Raw genomic sequence first — 24,831 nt, 5'->3', positions numbered from 1 at the left:
CCAACAACCCTTTATCCTAACCTTTCATCAAAATTTTGTTCTCTATTATCTAATTTTCCTTACACTGGGACCCTTCTGTTCCTTTTCAGATAAACAGGGTAAAAAAGGGAAGCGACGAGCCCCCCGGATAATAAATCAAAGGGCCTCAAAATGTCTCTCAAAAACCGAGTTACGAATAAATATTTTGTTGCTCGCACACCTATATTTTCGACGAACTTCATGAATACTCTTCAGTAAGCTGGATACGGAATAGTTCAAAGCGATGCAGGAAGAGGTTGTTTGAGAAATGAATGTGACTGAGCCCAAAGAAATACTACCTACAGAATGTCGAGGTACATTGGGCGCATTCAGGCTCTTGAAGCGCTTCAAATCGGTTGCGCAACGATAGGCTCAACTGCCAGCTGCCGTAGTACAGATTATTATACCTGTGCCATAGCCGTGTGGGAGCCGTTTAGGCGTGTGATATATTTAGTGTTTCGATGTGAAAATTTGGAAGTTTGCAAAAAGGAAAAATATACGTTGTTGACTTACAAACGCCTTTAGTGCCGTGAGTCTTGCTATTTTCTCGCGGTAAAGCGTCGCTTGAGCGAGGTCGATATAAATGCTTGATGATTCTTCAAACAGACCTTAATTGTTTTAGGTAGTTTGGTATACACACGGTGTCCCATATTTACGTAATGTCAACTTTTCTGATTTGTATATTACAAATGTAAAATATTATGAAATCCACTGCATCTCTCCATGCATACACACAACATTGACTCTCAAAATGAGCCTTCCCTACGTGAATAAATCTCTCAGCCATTACATTATAAACCACTTTATCTCAAACAAAATTCCCCCAACCGCTTTCCTTTTGTGGTACATTTAATTCTGACTGCACATCACCTTTCAGGACGTTTGTTCCACTCCCGGGCATGTCTTCTCATCAAAAGTTTGCCCGACTTTTATATTTAATTTTTGTTTCTTTCTGCATATTGCTTTTGCAGTGACACAGGAAAATTGAGTTCTCGTCCAGGTTTATTTAATTTTTTTTTTACAAGACGTATATGGAATTGAATTCGAAATGGGAGCTTGAGATTTGAAATTGCGAAACATGCGGTTGAAAGGAACAGGGGAATTTACGTGTATGAGGGTGGCTCTGAGGAGAAAACTTGGCATGGCCGAGGGTAATTTAGACCCTTTGAAACAATACGAAACACAAAAATGGATTAAAAATTTTCTCTCGTGGCCACACGAAGGGAGATCCAACAAAGAAATTTATCCCACTGTTTGCGAAACCCTCGACAGCTGTGGTCAAGTGCAGATGCAATATGATTTTTCCCATGACGCTTAAGGAAGACTGCTTTACGAGGGTGGTTCCTGAAGAGCTCTTTTAAACACAAAACGCTCGGGAAACTGAGCCTGGAGATGGCTAAATAACGGAAACACGCAACACTCGGCCGCGTACAACCCTTTCAACAGGTCTGCAACTCAGTCTGGCTCCTGCTGCGCTGAAAACTACCCCTAAATCACGTTTTATACGCTCGGGTGGGTCGAAACATCCCTGTTCATTACCTCACATTTCCAAACGTGCCTCCTGGACTAGTGGAGAGTTATGGGAGTTGCAAGTTTAGTTCTAGTTTTCGTTGGGAAATGGAAAATAATCAATAAGGAGGAGGGGCAAGGAAAGAAGATGTATTGCCCAATTAACCGGGTTCATTCGGGTAATATGAAACGGAATTTAACTAAACTAAGCAACAATGGGGACGTCACAAACGGAATTTAAGGTCAAGTTTAAAACCGAATTTCTCCAGAACCCGAAGGAATGTTGTAAAGAGAAACACGTTCGGGAAGCATCATTATTATGCACTTCTTTGATCCAATTTAATAGTATGTCCTATAAGTGTGTAAGGCCTTTAAAGCACGTCCGACATATGTATGTAACATGAGCTTTTAGAGGGCAAGGATTCTAAAAACTTCATTATTACGTCATGTTTTTTTTATCGACCTGATGTTTTAAGGCCTCAAGAAGTGTCATGAATTTGTTAAGGTATTGAGGCACGCCGGAGCTAAGTCAGGTCAAGAAATGTTCGAAACACTGATCAATTTCACGAAAAGATCTTTGACCTGCCACGTGCAGTCAAAAGCTTCTGAAAAAAATCTGGAAAAACAGGTCACCGTAAGTAAATTCCGCAATATCCCAAATCATTCTTGTTTCATTTTCTTCCTTATTACGGTGTTCCAAGGCTTTTCCGAACTTTATTGAACATTAGGAAATGTTGGCTACTTCCGAGTTGCCAAATGCTCCATTAGACCAATTATTATTAGAGGGAAACCCATTTGCGATTCAGTGCAGAGCTCGTACATTGTAACACTAATTCATTTACATTCAGCAAAAATACATAGAAATATTGGAAATACATTATTTTTGCACTACACTTGCAAATGGAATTCGCCTTTGGTATTTTATTTTTATGTCCCACAAGAACTTAATTTTAAAGTGACACTTTCAATGACACAACTGCTCGAAAGCGTTCATTAAATGAACTCCCGCTCCAGGCGCTCGTTAAATGAAAGCGCTCGATGATCATGTGACTGCTTCTGAAGCTCGCTCGCTCGGATATGCGAGCGCAAAAACGAACGCGGTAATAGTTGTCATAGCAACCATCATAAAGGCCATTTTATTCACGCTAGAGAGTGCTATAATCGTCAAGGATCATGCGTGCGTAATAAGATATAAAATTTAAAAAAAACATATAACGGAATGAATTTTAAAATGTTGGAGACTTATTAAATATTACTACAACTAGCAGATACTGACCCAAAATCGTCTGTATTAGTCTATCACCTTGCGACAAGTCGTGTCTAATGCATACCATATTTCTTAGTATAATAAGCAATTTTTTTCTCTGATCTGCATAGGAATAATACAACAATTTATCGATCTTATCGGAGTTACCAGAGGCTTCTCTTCTCAAGATAAAAGCGAAGAATTTCTAAGATTAATCAACAAAGTTGCGAAGTTCTATAGCAAGGTATAAGTTATCCGTCTGCTCGCTTTTTTTGTTTGGTGAAAAATCTCTTTGTATTAATTTCAATTGTGAAACTTTTTCCAGGGCAGGATTTAGCAGCTTAAGGTGCGTCTTAATGACTCCTGTGGGAAAAGGCCGGAGGATCGAACTTTAAAGCCAATAAACTTTGATCAATGGCCTGGGCGTAGTGAACTTCCAACAGGGGTCTTTGTAATTTGAAGCTTTAAGTACGGCTCTGTTTAATCCAGAAACCTTGGGCAGTAATTTTCCTAAAAGAAGTCAAAGAAAAAGCCCTTGTGCCTAAAGCATTCTCGTCAAAAAAGAAACTTTATTATTGGAAACAAATCGGATTTAGGAGTTTTCCGAGTGGAGTTCCGCCCTTGAGTAATTACAGAAGATTTTTTTAAAGTTGCCAAGGGTAATTTGTATTAAAATATATTCAATGCCTTCGCCCCGAAACAAATCCTTATAAATTAAATGAAAATCTATATCGAAGAGAGGCATGGTAATGATGTTTACGTCGACGAGACCTGAAAGCGAATTAAGTTTGCGTTGTGTATGTGAAACTTTGTTAAGGCGAACTCGGTAAGGTGAAATTTGCCAAAGGAGTTGCTAGTTGCTATTAGACGGTGCATAATTATTTCTAAGGAATAATTGAAAACCAGGTGCTTATTTTAATCCAGCCTGATCTGTACGACTGGGGCCGCTCCACCCTCAACCCCTTAAACAATAACATTGTGACAAATATTTGACGTTGACCAATTAGAATTGCTGCCGGGTGATAAAATTTTTAATATTATGACCCCAGTTACGTTTTATGTAAGGGCTGCGGACGACTGTCCGACATTTATGGGTGTCGCCAATGATATATTTAGCCGGTTTTATTAGGAAATTTCGGAATAGATGGTTTTGCTTCATTCGCAGTGGATGATGTTTTATTCCCTTTTTTTAATCATAGAAAAATAAGGTGCAATGGCCGGGAAACCATTGTACCACTAAGGGAACCTGCTAGATAATTTACCGGTTGGCAAAACGAAGGCACGATCTAATAAGTTGCTTAGAACTAAATTAGTGGAGAATAAAAAGAAAGCCATGGAAATGTGGTTTAAGGGAGGGTTTGGAAGACCATCACGCAGAGAGGCGCTGCAAAAGCAGGAAAGTGAATATCAAAATGACCTCATACACATATAAGTTCTTTCGTCACGTCTGGCGTGTCAACAGAATATTACAATCTACAGGGTAGTATTTTTGCAATGGGCAAAGCCAATTTTATCGTCTCAAAAGCTCGTCTGGGACGCCATCAAAAACTCCATATTCCTTATTTGATTTTGAAACTTCCTTGTCCGGCATTTTGTCCATTTTTCCTACCCCAGGCGACACCCTATCGTCACGAGATTTGAATTTTTTTTCGCAATAATTCATTAAATTCCTGTTCCAATCGAAGCGCTTAAACCGCAGATCCTCCACTGGGCCTCAAAAGTCTTTAAGCCCTCAACTGAAACAATCGTGAGTCGATTTAAAATCCAAATCAGCCGCTATAAGCGAAAACCGCAGCTCGCAAATATCTAAGTTTTTCTAAAAGTTTTTAGTCTTGAGATTTGGCCTTGGCGCGTTGCTAAGGGCCCAAAAGCCTTTCAACTGAAGTAATTCAGGGTCGATTTAAAATCCAAATCTGCCGCTACAAGTGTACACATCTATGTCTAGTCAGGTAAATAATAAAGGACTAGATTTCCTATTCCGAATAGAAACGCTTCTATTACATCAAGAGATTTATTATTTATCGCATCGGGAGATATATTCGCCAAGCTAAAAACCTCACTTCCGCATCCTCCAACTTGCTTAAAAAATTGAGGCCAAACAACCAAAATATGTCGCACAATAGTCCCTGATATTATCACATTATACGCTGATACATTTTTTTACGACCCCGTATTCCTCTGCTCATAATAATATAATGCGTATTATTTCTCGTGAAAAGCGACAAAAGTGGAACGTTCCCGATAATACCGTTTTCCTTTGTTGTGGCACGCACGAAAACCTCCCTTATTTACGGTGGTAAAATTGAAAAATGCCCAAATAAAGGGACAAGCAGGAATGCGAGGGAAGATTCCTCATCTTATTTTTGCCACCCCGAGTGTGGTTTATGTGCGAAAAAAAAATGATTTGTAAAGATGCACAGATTCAATATTTGCCCTTCGGTCGGAGTTTGCATGCAAAAAGGGCTCTTCTGAAAGCCTATTATTTGTAATTAATTTCCCTGGTTGTGCGATTTGGATGGGAATTAGGGCCCTTTATACGTGCAGGGGCTTTGTTATTTTTAGCCAATGTCCGTATTTTTCTTGCTAAAACCGATCGACTACGTAATCGTTGGAACAACATTGACTTTGTCTTTCCTAAGAGACGATTCTAAGTGCCAAATTAGCTTAAGAAGCTTTTTGTCCACGGCCAATCATTGGTGATCGTTCTGCAAATTCGGGAGGAGATTTATCAATAAAACGTTCTTAAGGAAGTCGCTAGAAATCCCGTTTTCAAGAGTCTCGTAAATATTTTTCATAACACTAAGAATTTCCTCCGTAATGCTCTGTCGCGCTATTCCAAGGAAATACTACGGCAATGTCTGCTGGAGAATTTCAATTCCTGGCATTTCAGGGAGTAAGTGCCTTCGAAGAACACTTTTATGATTTTTTATGACTCACAGGCGAAGTCTGGCAGAAATTTTCCGGCGATAGTTTTAAGGCAGCCCGTCCGAGATTAGCAAACATATTGAAAATGAGGCAAAGTGGAAAAGTTTCCTCAACTCTACCCAGGGAAGCGACACGGGGGCAAATGAAAAGTAAAACGTCGAAAAGTAATTTCAAAGGAAGCAGCCGGCCGGCCCTTTTTCCAGTTGCTTCTTAGTTTCCAGACTGCACATTTGCAGTTTCTTTCAATTTACTACGAAAACTAATTTCAAACAGCGAATGGCCCCACGTCTCTCGCTCAAAATTGAGACAAATATACCGGATAGGCTGTGAATAACTGTGGGGTTATTTTCATTTCCAGCAAAGACGTTTTCCCAGCTCAGAGAGTTAAAGAAACTATAAACTAGATGGGAGAAAACGGGTTTAGACTGTATTTCACCTTGAAAATACAGTGCGTCCCTTGACAGGTGAAACGACTTTTATGAGAGGGAAAAACGCGCGATTTAAAAACTCATTTTTTTTGGGTTCAGTTCCCCATTTAGTTCTGAACTTTTCTCGCGCATCTTCAGAACTGGTCCGAGATTCTGGCAAGGAAAATATATTGCAACAAACTGATTTGCAGAATTAAAGTTTAGAATTGCCCTGTTTTTGCGAAACACCCTGTATAGCCAGAAGCAGTTGTACAACGAGCACATGAAGGAAAAACCAAGTGTTTATCTTGGCAATTTTTTAAGCCCGCTCTATGTACTTGAGACAGCGCAAAGCTTATCCGAGAATTCACCAATTCAAATGTTGTTCAGCGCTTCTTGTTTGGTTTTCTTCAATTAAGAATAATGAATTTTTCAGCACATTCGGGGATTTACGGTTCTAAACTCAAATACTGAATCAAACACCTAAAATCCGACTGGAAATTGACGAATTGACACTGCGGATTATTACTCTGTATGATTTCCGACTTTTGACCTGAGATCGATATGTGATGGTTTAAATAATTTCCATGTGTTAATAGTGGTTGCGCATCTGGCCATGATATTTTTTTGTCAGATGAGCAGCCCCGTATTGTAAATCCGTCCGTGCTAACCCATATTTGTTAAGCTGCCTTTATAACGATGAAATGTGTTTGTCAAACTGTGCAAAACTGTCAGGGGTCATTGAATCATGCCAATATATTGCCAGGCAAACTCCCTACTGGTGACCCGAATGATCAACCATGTGCATGATGCAACAATTCAAGTATTGTAGAGCTCAATCAAATTCGATGAATCTCGTGATTTTTGCAAAAATCCTGACTCACCTTTATCTGCAGATTATTGGACAGGAGAGAAGGGCTTTAAACATTCAGGTGCTGAATAATTTACTTTACTTAAAACGTTTTTTTCATGGATAATTCGTCGATTTATTTCAACTATTTTACAACCATGAAGTGCAAGTTCACCGAATATGATCCGTTATCAGAATTAGCAGATCGAAAATATTAAATAACCAAAACCAGAGGGGCCAGCGCCCATAAAAATTACCATTTGAAGTTTGCACCAGTGGTCCAAATTTCGTTGATGGTTGTAGATTTTCTCTCTGTTGAAATCAAATATTGACCTTTTCTTCATTGTTACTTCAAGGAAAACCAATAATAAAAAAGCTCTTTGAAGATGAAACAAGTTTCCTCAGTTGAATTTTACCTAAATTGTTGTTTGATCTGAGGTAGGTATATTTTTATTAAATAACTTTATGGCCATTTCCATCTCATTTACCTAATTAACAAATATTAGAAATTTGCTTCAATTTCGTCGATACCATTGAAAAGAGTTTTAGAACTGGGAGTTTATTAGCAGCTAAAAGACGCTTTCAATGAGATATTTCAAAATATTTAATAATTTATAGAGTATCATTGGAAACATTCTTTAAGTGTGAAAGGACGACTGGTATTACGGAAAATCATTGAGCAAATCTTATTGCGTAATGGGACCAAGAGTGTAATTTTTATCACATTAAGCTTCTTCATGGTATTAGGAGGACGTGTTCAAAGAAATAGCGATGGAAAAATAAAAATTTCAAAGTTTTGCTAAACATAAGTAATTAAATAAAGAAATGATAGATTGCAAATCACTTAATTTTTTTATGAAACGCGATCAAATTCTATCGTTTCAAATTCATATCTTGCAAGTGTTGTCCCTACTACACGTATCACCGACAACACTGTTAAGACGGAAATATTTTTAAAACCTTTTTGTAAACCACCAATTTCTAATGTAACCCACTTGCGACACCGGTTTGGTATCGTGGGTTCTGTTTGAACTCAAGCAAAAGTCAGGACACTCGAACAATTGTTTATTGCTGCTGGCTATAATGCACTTTAATCACTAATTAAAAAAGAAAAAAGACGACAATCAAGAATGATAATTGAACTCAAAATTAATGCAATGGAATAAGAGTGCGACGGCTAAGAATTTCGTGAGTATATAATAGCAAGTGCACCCGAGAAGAGAAGAGTCGGAAGGCAAGAGAGCGATGTCTACGTTACTTACGATTTCAACTTTAATGGGAAATATCCATTTCTGCACCACTGTATAGATTTTGTCTGTACAGTGGTGCATAGAGGTGGTCTATACAGGTTAGCTACCACCTGTTGGTTTGGTTGGTTTTCAGCCTTACCGACGTATCGCTAACTTTGACACGCCCTTCTTGGACAGAAAGGGAGCCTCGAGAAAGATTGAACTTATGGTTGAAATATCGGCACTTCTTTAATAAAAGAACGGGTTTTATTTCGTGTCCTATTCTTGATAACATCCTTCACGTCAAGCTTCAAGTCTATCTAAATTGAGGATACTATATCTCACCATAAGTAGCTACCACCTTGTCTTATGAACCTTCGACATTTTTCATTTGGGAAAATTATGGCTACCGAAAATGGGAGATCAATTATTTCGTTCTAAAGATCTTCGCCAGTTTAATGATAAGAATAAATGAGTTTTTAGTTTTGTTTGCGGTTGATGGTTTCTTTATGCGCCAAAAAACGTAGTTTAATATAATTCTCAATACAAAACAAAAAAATTGCGTCACCACAGGAAAGTAAATTTAGATGCGATAGTTTTTACGTATTTTAACATTTTACACAAATCATTTTTTACGTATTTTAAAATGCTCCGGAAGAAGGCTCCCACTGAGCGACAAAATATCAGTTCGCACCCTTATTGCGCACATATCCGTTTCCAATGTGGCCTGCTTAGGGTCCTGAAAGCCAACTTCTTTAATCTTTTAACCTTCAGGAGTAACCCCGAAACCTGCCTCGATAAAAAAATTTAAATTCAGCTCCGAACATAAAACAATCGTTCGCTCCTTAGCGGGAATATTTAATTTCTCGTTAATTATTTCTGAGTAAACGCTCTTCATTCGAATTCGAAAAGGGCGTTAATAATGTTTGATTCGGCATTTTCGTTCAGATCTCAATGAATATTCAATTTTAGGGAGTTACTGTTCGTTTAACGTAATTCAATACCCTGGGAACTTAAGCACAACCGCATCTTCTTTATGCGGAATAAGAATGATCGCTCAAAGTGTAAACTTCTATTCGTGGCTGCTTTCGACGTGTGTTTACTACTATTTAGAAGCTTTAAATGCGTATAACTGCGACATCTCCCTAATTCGTTCTTAAGCCATCAATCGCCTCATTAATCGAAGAAAATTTTAAAGACTTTAAAAGGCGTTTGTTAAGCCAAGTCCCCTTAATTGTTCGATCGGATCATTTGAAATTTAAATGACCCTAACTACTGAAGAACTCACCGTTGTCTCCGTAGGAAGCCGCAAGTGGGGCATTCCAACACATACACAGCAACATAAGAATCACGGAACCACTAAACACCATCATGTTTCCCCACTAACTGCTAAGTTTCACTACCGAAACTTGCATGACATTCTTCTTCTTCGCGTCGAAGGGCTACTCCGTTTATGAGTTTTTGTTCGTTTTCATCGTTTCTTCGTTCACAAATTGCATAATAATTTATTGATGGATCGTCGACAAAGCAGGATTTGCTATCTCGTCTCAAAATCTCTCGGGTTGTTATCGATGTAGGAATATTGATGGGGCCATAGATTTTGTGCTGTTGTCTGCGACTCTGAAACAAATAACGTTTTAAATATGGATGCGGCAGAATGCAGCATCAAAAAAAAAACAACTAATGGTCAAATGAAAAATGCTAACTCAATTTCCTCGAGTTTAACCTGGAAATCCATATATCTCTCTTATCGCGCGTTAGCACTACGATAAACAAAATAAAACATCTCCGTGTATCACCGGTACGCAGGCCTAAAAACACTAAACACGGGGCGAGGATTCAGTGGATGTATCTTGCCAACTCATTTTTAAAAATGGATAAATGTATAGATGGAACTGGACGAAAAAAGGACCAGCCAGACAAAATATGCCATTTATACAGAGGAAAAAAAATGATGATTTATGTGTCATAGACGAGAATGGCCGACAGACGGAACGTAAATAACATTTGGGGAAATTAGTTTTCCAGGCAGGAGTTATTCCTGATGGCGATGACACATGTGTGCACATCATTGTTTATTGCTGATAAGTCTAGGAGGCTATTTGTTGTGAGTCAGTCAGGATTGCATACTAACTTAGCTGGCAAATTTCCAGATTTTTACCCTCATAGGAAAACAATATTGGATAAGTTGAATCCTGGGAATTTTGGGTCTTCGGAGCAACCTTACGTCTAGTGAAGAAATCCAACTCCAATCCAAGTTCGATTTCCGAGTTCAAAATTCTGGCCTCGGAAAGTAGGCGATCATCCCTCTCATCTATGTACATATGCTAAACACGCTATAACATTTGCATTAACTGTAACTCGAAGAACCGTCTATTCGATGCAATTTCTGGAAAATGTCCTTTTCAGATTCAAGAATACTCTCTTTGGCCCTTTCTGTCGACATGTGTGTCTTCACATGCCTCCTCTTGGATTCCCTTTTTTGGAACGATTTAGCCCTTATGGCAAACTGGGTCAACTGAATGGACAGCAAATTGGAGAACCAACAGTTGGACCGTTTTTTTAGAAGCGCCCTTTTTCGTACACATGGTGTTCCAGGGTTATTCCAGTAATTAGGTTTCCAGGAATGAAGCGGAAGTTAAAATTACAATAAATATCCAGAATGTTTTTCCTCTATTCTCTTTTAAATAACACCAAAATACAGCCACACAAAGAAAGTAAGAGATAAATAAAGGAAAATAACTACAATGCATGTCCACACGAATAGGGGCTCTGTTAAAGTGATTTTTTGCAGCCACTGCTGAAATTCTCAACATAAAATTTGGGCCATCCTGTATATTGCAACACGCGAATGAAGAATGAGTGGTTATTGGAGAACCATCAATTCGATGTAACTTGAAAGACCGCATCTCTAGGTACGTTCAAGAAATTTCTCTTGGTAAACTCTTCCTTGGTATGAATACAAATTTGAAAGTTTCAACGAGAGTGAAGCAAAAATGGGAAATCATCCAAAACACGAAAAGGCAAACTCCCCTACACGAGCCATTTCAGCCCTTAACATAACTAAATCGTATCATCCGTTTCCAAGGAAAGATTAATAGTTTAGCATTGGCGAGCCTGTCAGCGCAATATTATGCATTCAAACAAAAACGCCCCGGGCTGTCTCTGGTTCTGAACTATGCCGTAACTGGATACAACTTTCTTTGGAACCCTGAGGCCCTTTCACAGAACGCGCCCAATTATACATTAATTAGAGACTACGAATTATAATTCCAAATTCGGAGCTGTCACGTGTTACTTCGTTTTTGCCGATTCGAGCTGAGGCCTTGAATGCGTAGCCCGGAGACAGGTGCTGCAGCATGTACCATTTGCCATTTTCTAGCACGGCATTTAAAAAAGACGTTGGCGAATTTTGTGTCTTGTTTCTTTGCAAATTTAACTTTATTTACCGAATTGATTTTTCCTAAATACGTAAAAAATTTCAGAAGTCATATACACGGTGCCCAAATTAAACATATCCAGCGTGATGATGAGCACGAATAAAATTATCATTTACCGAATTTGCTCACCATATCATCACTAGATAGAAATATATACTAAATTCGAATAGATATTGTTCCGTGTCGTGCCTCGCTACCGTGATTCGACCGATGAGCTGTACGCTTGCAAAAAAGGCTGTAAAAGTATTTTGAAGGTTTAGCCGCCATTGCTTATCGGTTATCGTTCGAGCTATGACTAGTTCCTTTGCAACAGGCTGATGGTAAAGCTTCTTGTATTCCTCGTACCGATATCGTTTCTTAAATAAGCCAATCGGTCTTAGGGCGGTAACAAATAAATAAAAATATATATAATAATTATATAATAAATATATAATAATATAATAAAATAAGATGTTCGCAATCTGGACCTATTAATCGGCACAATTTTCTTTAGTGTCAAGAACTGGTGGATGCCTCTGTAGTGTAGGTGACATTTAGTGACTGAACGTGAGTATCGTCTAGTGACAATTACTGACCGAAAATAAGTATTATGTGATTGATATCTGATGTTTGAAAGTGTCCTGGAAAATCATCGATTTCAATTATATCTTTATATTGAACACCCTGTATACTCTTTCAATTCACATGTCGTTGCCTTGGTTTCCCTGGCTGAAGAGTTTTTTAGACATTTGGTATCCATTGTATCGTGGTTATCATTCGTCCCGTGACCCGCACTTTTACAGAAGGCAAATTGCAAAGTTTTGCCCTCGTATCGATACATGCTACTATAAGGGCCAAATTATTCACTTACTGTCTAGTTTAATATCAAGCTAGTTTCCATAGGATCTGAGAAATTAGTATGCAGTTTTAAAGCTGAGATCACATTAATAATTAAGAGCGTTAATGCACGCTATTCGGGGATACAAAACACAAAGTTTAGAGAGAATATTAATAAAGTACCAGGACAGTGTTTTGGTTTCCGTAGAAATTATTCTCAGAGTACAAAGAGTCCAACTAGCAAATTTGTGTTATAAAATTTTACTTAAAAGCGACGTCCTCCTAGTTTAAGTAATTAATTATTTATTTGTTTATATAATTATTTAATTTAAAGAGTAATGACATTATGCAGGATCTCCATGAACTCTAGACAAACTTTAGTGAATGAAAGCTAACACTATTTCTTTAAACAACGGAAGCATGCATGATCTACATCAGAAGATCAATTGTCGAATTGCAATTCGGGCAATTAAGTCTTCGAATGACCCGGAAAGGCACAGTTTAAAGAACTCTTAATATCTAATAAATTATTGTGAATTTTGACGTCACTCCAATACTCAATTGCTCGAAGGCCATTTAGAGAATAAACCCTCTGGTATAAAAAAGCGGCGAATTCACGGTTCGCTTCGCTTCTGATACTTTATATCTACTTATAATTAGCTATTTACATAGAATCACCCTAACAAGTGTGGTACCTGCACAGAAACATCCACAGAATACCAAATTTAGAAATGCCACACATTTTTGAGAGACCCTGTATATTTTTTTTATAATTATAAATCAGGCGCAGCACCTCAACAATTCTCTAATTTTACTTTTTGCTTTAGCTCTAACTATCTAAGATCTAAAACAGAACTTTACGTTAACGTAACTTGGCTTCTATCCCTGTTAGTTACCGAACTCCCTGTGCTATGCTTGGAAGAAAACTCATCCTGTATATACAATATGTAGTCGTGGCTCGGCTTCCATATTTATTTTCTTGACTGAATTGGGCCAGTAAAAGGTGTGTTCAATACAAAGTTACGAAAAATAATTAAAATGAATTGCAAAGTAATTAAACACCTTTAAATTTAAACACGCGTTAAAAGTTTGGTCCACTGAGGCATATACAATATATCTTTATTGGCAATTAAAATTGGCTACAACATGTGCTTACGTGCATAAATAACACATACTATTAATCGACCAGATACGCCATACTAATTTTTAGAACTTTAATAAAATGGTCATATTACTGCCGATTTTAGTTTTGGCAGCATCTAGGAATCGATTTGTATTAACTGTGGTTTGCAGCTATATGAGGAATTTGTTATAAAACAGTTTTTTAAGAGCGTTGATTCGTCCCTTGTAAAAAGTGGTGAAAGATTTAAGCAGTTGTTGTTTAGGTTTCCACAAAATTGAGGGACTAACTTTTATATAAAAATTCAAACGTGTTTTCGACAAAACACACATATATTTTAATTATGTGTCTTCTTCAATTAAAAGAAAAAAATTAAATTGCTCAGTGGTTATCAATCGCATGGTGAATCGATTTACATTGATTGGTGAAATTGAATGTGAAAATTGCTTGTGTAGCAGGAATCTTTGGCAGCCGCTCAAGTGCCCAGACCTGATCTCATGTGACGCGATACTAGTCTATTTCCACTTTTACACTCTTCGATATTTACAGCCTAACAAATATGTCAGCAAATTGATAAGGCACATGATTGGTTTATGGGCTTTTACATGTTAACACAATAAAAACACAGGATATAGGCACAAACAGATTCTTGTAGATAGTAAGGGCCGTAAATAAAAATTAATGAAATGTTAACTTTAACTTTGTTTGCTGTTGGGGACGGTCCAGGTGAATGTCCTGGTGAAATGAAAACGTGCAATTTTGCCTGTCTTCGAAATCTCGAAGAATAACGTACCTAATGGAACTTCTTCACACCGTTTAAGTACCATGTTATCAGCTGCTAAATCAAATTGAGGCGGCAGTCCAAATTACACGGTCTTCACCGGAGGCGACCATCAATCCGATTTATAAAACTTAAATTTTAATGAGCCGTGTTTAACGATACCGTTTTCAAAACAATCGCAGGAGTTTTCCCACGAATGATCATTAAAGCTCTGGTTTTTAGTATCCCAAAAGGGGAAAATAGGGTCGTGTGGTGCTAAAACTGACACCTGTCACGCGAGCCACACCAAGACCGGACAGCCGAAGAGCCTTATCTGCGATCTGCGTGTTTACAAGGGCTTATCGGCACTGCTGGTTAATTTATGCCTGATCGCTTAAAATTTACCTGTTCAGGTATATACTTAACAGCTAGTTTCACACGTTCAGTTTAATAGCTCTACATCGAGACGTCCTCGAAGAATCATATCCTGCGAATGAGCTTCTAACTTTATCAAGAAGGTAATCTCCGTGAAAAGCAAGAAAATAGACCCAGTTAGAAATTGATGCATTCAACGTTTTTCACCACTGAAAGTTATGCAGAAGCTTTTACGAGACTTTCGGGCATGGAAAATAGTGACCTCATTATTGAGGAACTAGGGGCTTGCCCTATTCTTCTATAGAGATCTCGTGCAGGATCGCACTATCACTGTGACCCTCTTGAAATGCTCACTATCGCCAATGCTACTTTAAGAGCAGTGCTTACACCGTAAGAGGTCTCACTTTTGGCCTATTTATCTAGCCATTAAATTTTCAAATTAAAACCTTCAAAGTAGTAATAATGACCTCAAAGCTGAACTGGCCCATTGAGTATTCGATTTACCTGAGTTTCAATTAATAACACCATTTGATTTATACAAAGCGGACCAATAGGGCGAATCGCAGGTCTCCATTAACCGCCTGACATAATTATCGTGCGAAATTCGCTTATCCCTTGAATGACAGGTAATGGACTATGGGGCACATGTTCCCGCTGATGAGATTTGGGTTACAGCAGGCCTGATTTAAATGTCCCAACCGGGGGACGCGACAAGTTTTTTTACTTGTTATACGTCATTGTTAATGTCGGTTGTTATTCTTCATTAGCTGTCAGCTTTAGGACCTCATTATTTAACGTGCTTGGCTGACGGGCATAAATGTCTTTTAACAGATGATTAAGGTATTTGGGAGGTATTTTAATTTTTACTTAGAGGTTAAAATTTTAGCAAATTAAGATGAAATCGTGCATAAAACGTTGGTGACTTTAATGCGTTCATAATGAGATTTTATTCGACTAATTCATTTATGGATTCAGTTGCAAGTTCCCTCAGCCATAACGTGACTCGTTCCATAAAACTTTACGTTATTTAATCATTACTTAACTATTTTTACTGATTCTGTTTCATGAGATAATTAATAATAAATCAGGCTTTATCACTGCGATATTTTCCCTTCTACGACATCACGTTGTTTCCTTAGAAGGTCTATATTTTTTTTATCGAGTCTTGGCACGTCTACGATGTAGTTTTTAGGCGAAAAAGATTAAGTTTTTATGCATTTTTTTGGTAGTTCGAGTATTGCAGTTTTGCGAGTTTTTGATACAAAATTTTTAATGGGGAGGAAGGCTGAAAGAGGCTTCCTTGGTAAACTTCTTTCAGTCTTTCTCTCTCTCTTTGGCTAATTTGAATGTAGCAAGCTTGGGACACGCCTTTGGACTGTTTAGGAGCACCCAGGGGGATTATTTATATTTTTTTACGTCTTTTATGTTTTTTTATATGTTTCATAATTGTTTGTTAATTTGGTGTTTGTTTGGCAATGGTAAGGTTCGAATCTGGACCACCCTGTACACGACGACAGTGCATGACATCCCTTCTTGTTCGTGCGTTATTCCCAAATAACGCCCGGGAAACATATTGCTAAAAGGGGACGTCCTTGACAGTTCCTCGCTAATTTCCCGATGGTTATATTTGTCACGTGATACCGGATTAGTAATGGCGTCTCGCTAATTTTATGACACCTGCCTCCGTAGAGATAAATGCGGTAATCTGTCGCCCCGAGGACTTATTATCCTGAAACGTATTATATGTCTGGATAACGTATTTGGTTGAAGGGTTTTTTGCCTGGAATACAATTTTTGTTTCATGTGTGAATGCGAATTTGGGCCTCCCCTGCATAATAGTCAATTTATTATATTTATCCCTCACCGTACTTGAGTTCGCCCATGCTTTAGAATAAGGGCGCCTTTCCCTTCTAATGAAGGGCAATATTTCAAATTTTTATAAACAATTTATTCCCGACTGATAAATATTCAAAGATAATGATTGCTTCTCAGGCCATGGCCATCATGTAAATCGTCCTTTTTTCCCAGGCCACGATTATTTTCCGTGATTCCTCCCCCGTTTTTCCTATTTTCCTTTTCCGGCGAGATAATTGAAATCCGCCGTAATAAATTCGTTTTATCCAGGTAAATGTAATTTATTTTTACTTAATGGAGGGGACCCTCTGTTTTTGTTTATTCTACCCTGCCATCATCCCCCCCCCCTTCTATTAATTTAGATTGCCAAGGATAATGAACTTGCTGCTAGGAAATATAGTGCAATAAAGGTTTCATTTCCTGCTAGAGATTTTTCGGAAGAACTAAACGATTTCGTATTGGATAGCCCACCGGCACATCCTCGAACCATAATAACATGGAAGTTTGCATACTAATTATTTACAGCCGGATGAAAGATAAGGTGAAATAGCGTTGATTTACGACGATCCAGACTTCTTGCCGGTGCAACCAACATTGTAGTTAGTACATTGAACGGCGCCCTTCTAATTTCCGGCACACCTATGGGCGATTTATTTTCGGGTCAGATAGTCCGGTCCTGATAACCGCTGGTATTGGAATATTCAAGTAGCCCGTCCTGTGGGCTCCTTGAATATCGTTGATTTCTTGTCCGCAAACTGTCAATAATTGAAATGAATGATTTATGGATCAGCTTTATCCAAGTTGATTTGATTCGAGACCGACCCTGTTTGAAAAACTTCTGTTTCCTGTTTCCTGGAAAAGGAGCACGTGATTTTATGATGATCACAATGAGATTTTCAGAAAATTCCCGACCGCGCGGTGCTCCACATCTCTCTCTGAATGTCAATAGACACTATTTAAGGGATCTCATTACCTCATTAGCATAAATTTGCACTAATTCCTGATAATTAAAGTTTAATCAGGCTCTCAAAAAGATTTCTCCCGGGATCAAGAAACTACGATCAATTAATCATACCCTGATTAAAAGTACCAATCAATTAAGTTTGAAAATAGAGGATTGATGAGCAATGCCGGTCCTTACCGAGCACCTCATTAATTTTTATTAGTATGAAAATGAACGGTTTTTGAGTTGGCGCGCCGAAGAGAAAACCCGGGCAAAATGTCCATCTTTCTTTAAACAAAGCCAGACATAATTGTTTCATTAATTTCCTCGTCTGATTTGCCTAATTTCCAAAGGACCTTAATATATTTGACAGACCGAAACATAAATAGAACACTAAACTCCCGCTTTTTATTCGACCTTAATTCTCGGTACCTGCAGGGAGGGTCCGAGGTAGGCGTACGTACTATTTAATTAAATGTTTGAGACAAGTGGAAATGAGGAGGGCCCCGACTAATAAATTTGGAATTAAAACAGGTGTAATCTACGGGGAGCACTCAGTAAGATGCTCAATTGAAATGTGCACCACAAGGGAGACAAGTGCTACTTTTACTCTAGTGAATAATTTCAATCAACATTCGAGCGAGCAAACGGTACTTTCCTCTAGAAATGTGCATTTAATTTTAGAAGCAAACAGGTCTCAGTTGAGCAAATGAAACGAAATCAGTAATATCAAAGACCAAGGGGAGGAAAAAATGGCACTTTCCTCCCTTGTTGTGCAAATAAGCACTGTGTATTTATGATGCGCAGGGAGAGAAATAATTTTGCTCTCTAGACAGCAAAGGCCCTCAAACATTAAATATTGAGAATAAAATAGGAGCTTTCAGTGGAAACAATAAATTTCTTTAAAAAATCAACTTTCCAATTTTTCTATGACGATCTAGAAATACTTTATCGTAGGTTGTTAGAAAACCTAAAATAATAGAAGTCTATTAAATCGAGATAGATTGCAGTTCATTTCCTTTCAAAATATTCGACATTTATTATTGATGACGTGGCAAATTGGGACAGCATTATCTCGAATACAGTTACAGATACATATAGCTATGTTGCAACTAACCTGAACTACTATTTGTCTATTAAATTTCGGATAATCGGCAGTAGCGCCAATAGGGAGGTAGTAAAGCTCTTCCTTATCGATATTTCTATTTCGGTTTCGAATTATTTTTCGATGCGTTGTCAGTGCCTGAAGTTTGCGCCAGGGAAAGCGAGATACCCCATATATTAGCTTAACAGTAATTCCTCTCGCCAGGTATAAAATTTCATAGATCTGTAGATTAGATTACCTGAAACATAGAATGCGTTGGCTTCATTCATAAATTCGTTTCCGCGATATCTACTCTCTAAATAAAATATGCTCTTTCAGTCTGGACGTAGCGCTGCCCGGCTTAATAAAACAGGAATATTCGAATAAACTCCATTAAAAGTTAATAAATAATTTGGGAATAACGAGGCTCCCAGGTAAAGGAACAAAAGCCCCGACAAAGAAAATCTTTCCTTGCTCCCGCTCCACCTATATGAATTTTAGAGCAACTTTGGATTTCCTTGGAGAAATATTAGAATTGATTAGCGACGCTCCTCCTCCCACGTTCCCATTGTAAATTTTACGGGCACAATTCTATTGGCATCTCCTTATTTAAACTGTTCTATTATTTAGAATGACACCCTATAGAAATGGGGATAAAGAGAAGAAATATACATACACAGCGGGGCTGCTTCGGTGCATCGTTGGAAAACTTAATTAGGGCAGCCGGAAGGGTTAAGCCGCTAAATTGCTCTAATAAATGGAATTGATGCTGAAATATTTAATACGAGAACACGGCACAAAGAGCGTGTTTCCACCTTTTTACGGTCAAAGTTTTATTAATTTTTCCCCGGGATAGCGGTGGTCCGAATCGTCGCAAACGCCATTCAAACTAGCTATTCTCTATCTTTAAATCCGAATTTAATAAAACTTTCCTTCACTCTGCCTGCACTTGACAGACTCTTCACGTCCTTAACAGGAAAATTCACTTAGTTTAGACTGTAATTACTTTACTGAATTATTTTCTTTATAAAGAATTAAGGGCTCTAAAGTTTCACAGGGGGGTGAACGTGTACCAAGTTGGGCCTCTTTAACTCTTAAGAAAAAATCCTTCCAAGGCGCGAGAAGGGTTGACTTTGTTGATGTCCTCGTATTTCGAGAAGTAAATAACTTCTCTGACGTGACGGAAAGGGGAAAGTGGAATGTTTGGTCTCAAGTCTTGTTTTGATTTTCACTAAATTGAGATAAATAATTTCTCTGGTGTCAAGAAAATTAGTCCAGTTTGCCACTTCTATTTGAAATGAGTGAAAAGGAGAAGGATCAAACTAATATGCATATTCTTATCCAACCTGAGGGGGAATTCGTGAATTTTGAGAAAATGGGAATATTTGAAAAAATTGAGATTAAATTTTAGGAAACTCGATGAACTGAGCAAATGTCACACATAGATGCATTAGAGATATGAATATTTTAGTTATAATAATGCTTAAGCTGTAACACAAATCCGACTGTGGAGCTGCCTGATGGACGGTCTTTTGGAGAGGCTTCTAAAAAGCGAATTTAATGCGCAGGCGTACGCTAACGACGGGGTGGTCATGATATCGGGCGAGTTACCCTATCATTAATAAAAAACAAAAGTTTGTGTTGGCGGTTGGCCTCTCTCTTTATCAGTTAAACTTGAATCACTTTGTCCTAATTTTATAGATTAAAACTTGGATAGAACAATGCGAGTTTTACTTCTATTTGCCCACTTTCTAATCTGAAAGACGAAAACCTGACTTTTTGGCTCATTCCTGACATAAATTTTTTCAAAAATTTTAATTCTCCAAGAAATTTTTTGATAAGACTGCTTGAACATATAAATAAACTCTTTTAAAATCAGACAAAACTATTCAATCACTACTACTCAAAATTTTCCTGAAAATGACATGAGCTTACGAAAATCTGCGGAAAAAATTGCTTAGTTTAAATGTATTTTAAAAAACTAGGGAAAAATCAGAATAATTCTAAGGAGATCTAATGGAAGTTTCTGAAACCCTGAAGAAGTATTGCCACCGAACATATATTTATTACGGAAGTTTAGTCGGCTTCAGAACTTTGATCTGGTCAAAGCGCCATGGCGATAGATCCCGTAGAGACCTGCATTCACAATTTCGCTCATAAGTACGCAAAGTTGCTGTTTTCGGTGCCAAGGACATATTCGGGCATTCAGCCAAGTCTACTATCTAGTATAAATGCAGTGTTCGGTGGTATTACCGATTTGACCATACCCTAATCGTCTGACAATGAAAATATCGTAATTAAATACTTCCCGAGTTCTAAATAGGTTATATTAATCTTTTTTTATTAAATTTTCTGCCGTTCAAGGGACAACAAATCCTCATGCCACATTTATTAACAGATCGGGTATCAGCATAGGAAATGCAGTTGAAATCAAAGCTATGCACAAAGAATGTAATCAAACTGAAACAATGTTCATCAACTGAACGTGCAATTGAAAAATCAGGGCATCAAAGGTTATTGAGAGTTAGGCAAATGCGCTTTAGATCCGATATTAGCGAAGCACTCCGTGTTAATAAATTTGATTCCGACAAATCGAATTTCGCATTTAGGGTGCAATTTAGCAAATAACTAAACGTGAAGCTGATGATTCACTGTTGAAAAAGATTACTAACAGGCCCCGGTATGGCACTTTAACTAAAATAATCATTTCGAAGGTGTGAAACTACGGGAGGCCTCCCCATGACCATCTTAATGATGAAGGATGGAACATTAACTCCCCTGCTACTCGTAATAAAAGGGATATCCCATGGAGATTAATATTGCATTATATGCGATATTGATCTACATTTTAACCTTTGTCAGAGTCACTATTATTTGATTAAAGCCGTAGAGACTTTAAGGGAAGAATGAAGTAGGTAGACCAAACAGAAATAAGTTTCGCAATTGCCAGAAAAAGCGATTTGTTCTGTGCGAAGCCCCAAGTAATCTCTGCGGAAACTTCGAAAGAGGAAACTTTAGACAAAGAAAGGCCGTGACACAAAGAAATCTCGCAGTCTGTCACCCGACCATTGACTTTTAAATTGCAACACCCGCAGATGGGCCAAGAGAATGCCCTAATTGCCTTCAATATTATTCTTCGGATCGGTATTTGGTCTCTACTATGTATGGGTGAGAAGTGGAAATCGAATTGGCTAAAAGCAACACAAACACACTCGGCGCTTTTCCTATTAAAGTTTCCCGTCTGGAAAAAACGCCCTGGAAAAAGGTCGAGTTAGGACCGAGTTAAACGAATTAGCCGGGAAAAAGGTGAAACCGCGTCAAAGTTGAAACTTTGCAGACGTATATTAATGTTTCCTATTCCGGTTTTGTTTTTAGTTTGCCAGGGAAAGCGGGGACATTTCGAAGGGATTATGAGGATCTTCGGACAGAGACTGATGGAATTGCTCTTATGGAATGAAGATGGGAAATATCGTTCTTCATTTATGTCCCAATTTTATCATTAGTTCATGTTAGATGCTTCCGCGCGGTAAAACGTTAAGATGACTAATTTACTAATAGCGCTAATCATATTTTCAAGCTAAGCAGAGACTTTTACATTAATTGTCGCGAGAAATGAGCTAATGATTCTCGATGGGGACATTTGTGAATCTTCCCCATTACTATTTCCCCGTGAAACAAGAAGAGATACCTGTGATCCCATCACCCTCGGATAATGACTTTAATGGCCAATTTAAAGGTTTAGTATCAAACATGATGAAAAAATGATTCAGTGAAAAACAAATTCACCCAAATCTAGTGTGAATTTGATTACACGTTTGACATTCAGAAAAGGAGAAAATTAAGTCATACCGGAATTTTGAACAGCTTGAGAATGAATGTCGCAAAGTGTTGCTCTTCTCAATTACGTTTTCGGTCTTCTTATCACTTCACATCCACAACTTTTATACACAAATATCATGCTTTACTTCTGCTATTTCGAATTATTAATGTTCTTTATGCAGAGATTTTGACCATTTCGGGAAATATAACAGTAAAGGAAATTTGTTACGGTTTTGTATTACATATTCTCCAGCGTTCGTGCCTTAAGATTTTGAGAAATGAAAAAATGAAAGAATCCTAAGTTGGTGAAACTTCAGTGCTGTATTGAAAACTGAAATGTGATGCTCGATTTCTTGATAATGATTTCGCACTCTCCATGGCTTAGCCTAGGAGTATATCCAGAGATTTTGAGCATTTCTTGTCTATGTTCGTACTTTCAGGCCTTTAAAGGCATGAACACAGATTTTTCAGGCGATGAATAGCCCCGACTTGAAAATCCCAGTTTAAATTTCCTGTTATATTTCTTCACAGACGTTTCGCGTGAGTGAGGGAGTAAAGCCCTCGTTTTGGACTTCGGGCATGAAAGACATGGATTGAATTTGCTTCTCTTTTTTCCTTTTGCCGTATATCTACATCTTCTGAGCACCCGCAATGAAAATCTGACATGCAATTTGTTATTTTCATTACCCTCGTACCTCCCCATTTTCACAGTGATCATATCTTGGGGTTTTGAACAGTCTCAGAGGCAATTTCATATCCATTTACCTACTTCATAGCCTTCATAAATTTCAAAGTTTCATTGTCTGTCCATCCACAGATTTTGAAGACATATTGTAGGCTTAAATAACGCAATAATTTCCCAGATTTTTATTGCTGTGCAACACATTAAATCAGTCTACATGACCGTCCTGTAAATCATTCTCATTTCAGCTTTAGTTTAATTTTCGTAACATCAGCGACAATAGCTCAAGAATTTCATTACGAATTCAATTTTATTCCCTTTTCGTTTTTTATTGTCATTTTTTCAGCTGTCAAAGCGAGCGTGAAATATGACGAAATATTAAATTGGGCATCAGCGTGACACCCGCGCGAATTGGCATTGAGCGGTTAATTTCGTCATCATAATTCCATCATCAAAATTTTGTCATCAACTTTTAATGTTTCCATGAATTTCTAAGTGTCCATCAAGCAACAGGGAATTTATTATTTGAGTTTGCAGTTTTAATGTTTAATTTTTAGTGCTCGACAACGATTTCCTGGAAATTGGCCCGAAGAGAAGGCATCTCGAACTTTTTTGATTCGTCGCGGACGGCAAAAAGCGAGGCACTGTAAAAGGGAGTTTTATTCCTGGATAACTCGCCCTTAAAAGCTGCCATTTTGAATCGGGACAAGGCCCATATTTTCCTCGAACGGATTTATGATTTTGTTCCGAACCGATTCGACTCGAAATTTATCGCCCTACTATGAAAATCCTTCTTTTTTTTTCGCTTCATAGTTATGAATGTTCGATTCGCCCAAAGTTCGGTTGGTTAAAATTCATAACTGCCAACCTTCAGAAAAATATCCAAGATACCTCCTTTCAAATATTAAACAATGCTAAATAATCCACACAAATTCCATCCGAGTAGGAATTAATTATGAATTAATGATGATCCAGGAGAGGTCTTCCTAGATGTCACACCTGGCAATCTTTAATTAGCCTGCGATGCAATCCTGCAGCTTTCCCGTCACATTCATTCTTAATTCAACTAGTTTCCAAGTGGGGCATTATCGAGGTTTGTTGCTTAGCGACGTGTCTCACTTTTTAGTCGAGTTTGGAACAATAGATTTGAACTTCTAATAATGCGAAATCGCATAATATCGAAGCCCCATAAACTGCTGCCTTAAAGCCTTTAAGTGCACTTGAGAGCACTTTTCACTTCGTATGCGTTCCTAAGCGAACTCGTTTCATTTTAATGTCCTAAAATCCAATTCTATACTAGGTGCTCTCAAAAGGACACCCCCTCTGCTAATTTTTACATCATTTTTCGAAACAAAATTTTGCTTTTTTTCTTATGACTTCCGATGAAACGAGTCAAATTGTTGTTCTACAGTTGGCGAAAATTCTTTGTTATTTTCGAAAACCCCCGGTACCGAAAATTCACTAACAGGTATTTTTCATTTCCGGAGGATAACTGGATGTTGGTCGAGTAAGCCCTAACTAGGTCACCTGAAGCCAATCTCCCTGACAAAAATATATGGAGGTAGATGTTTAATTCCATCAACTTTCCAAATTGCAATCCACATCTCCACGCATCATTACCCCGCGCAATAAATTAGCAGGTGGATGGGTTATATATCCTTAGGGATGCTCTCCGTTCATCAGCTGATGGACTCCTGGGGATCATCCAGCTACAGCTTGCTGTTGTTGGGGATATGGGGCGCAGTTACCGAACT

General features: G+C 38.0%; 1 protein-coding gene across 3 annotated transcripts in view; it reads right to left on the bottom strand.

Moving 5' to 3' along the window:
- Window positions 1–24,831, bottom strand: part of LOC136415365 (discoidin domain-containing receptor 2-like) — a 119,246-nt gene that overhangs the window by 85,844 nt on the left and 8,571 nt on the right. For all 3 annotated transcript variants that reach the window (XM_066399912.1, XM_066399914.1, XM_066399913.1), the window contains exon 2: window positions 9,473–9,804. In XM_066399912.1, the coding sequence (XP_066256009.1) occupies window positions 9,473–9,557 (85 nt within the window). In that variant the 5' untranslated portion in view covers window positions 9,558–9,804. The remainder of the gene's footprint in view (window positions 1–9,472; window positions 9,805–24,831) is intronic.

Source organism: Euwallacea similis, chromosome 20 (genome assembly GCF_039881205.1).
Source record: "Euwallacea similis isolate ESF13 chromosome 20, ESF131.1, whole genome shotgun sequence".
NCBI lineage: Eukaryota > Metazoa > Arthropoda > Insecta > Coleoptera > Curculionidae > Euwallacea > Euwallacea similis.
This window is presented reverse-complemented; position numbering and strand designations above follow the sequence as displayed.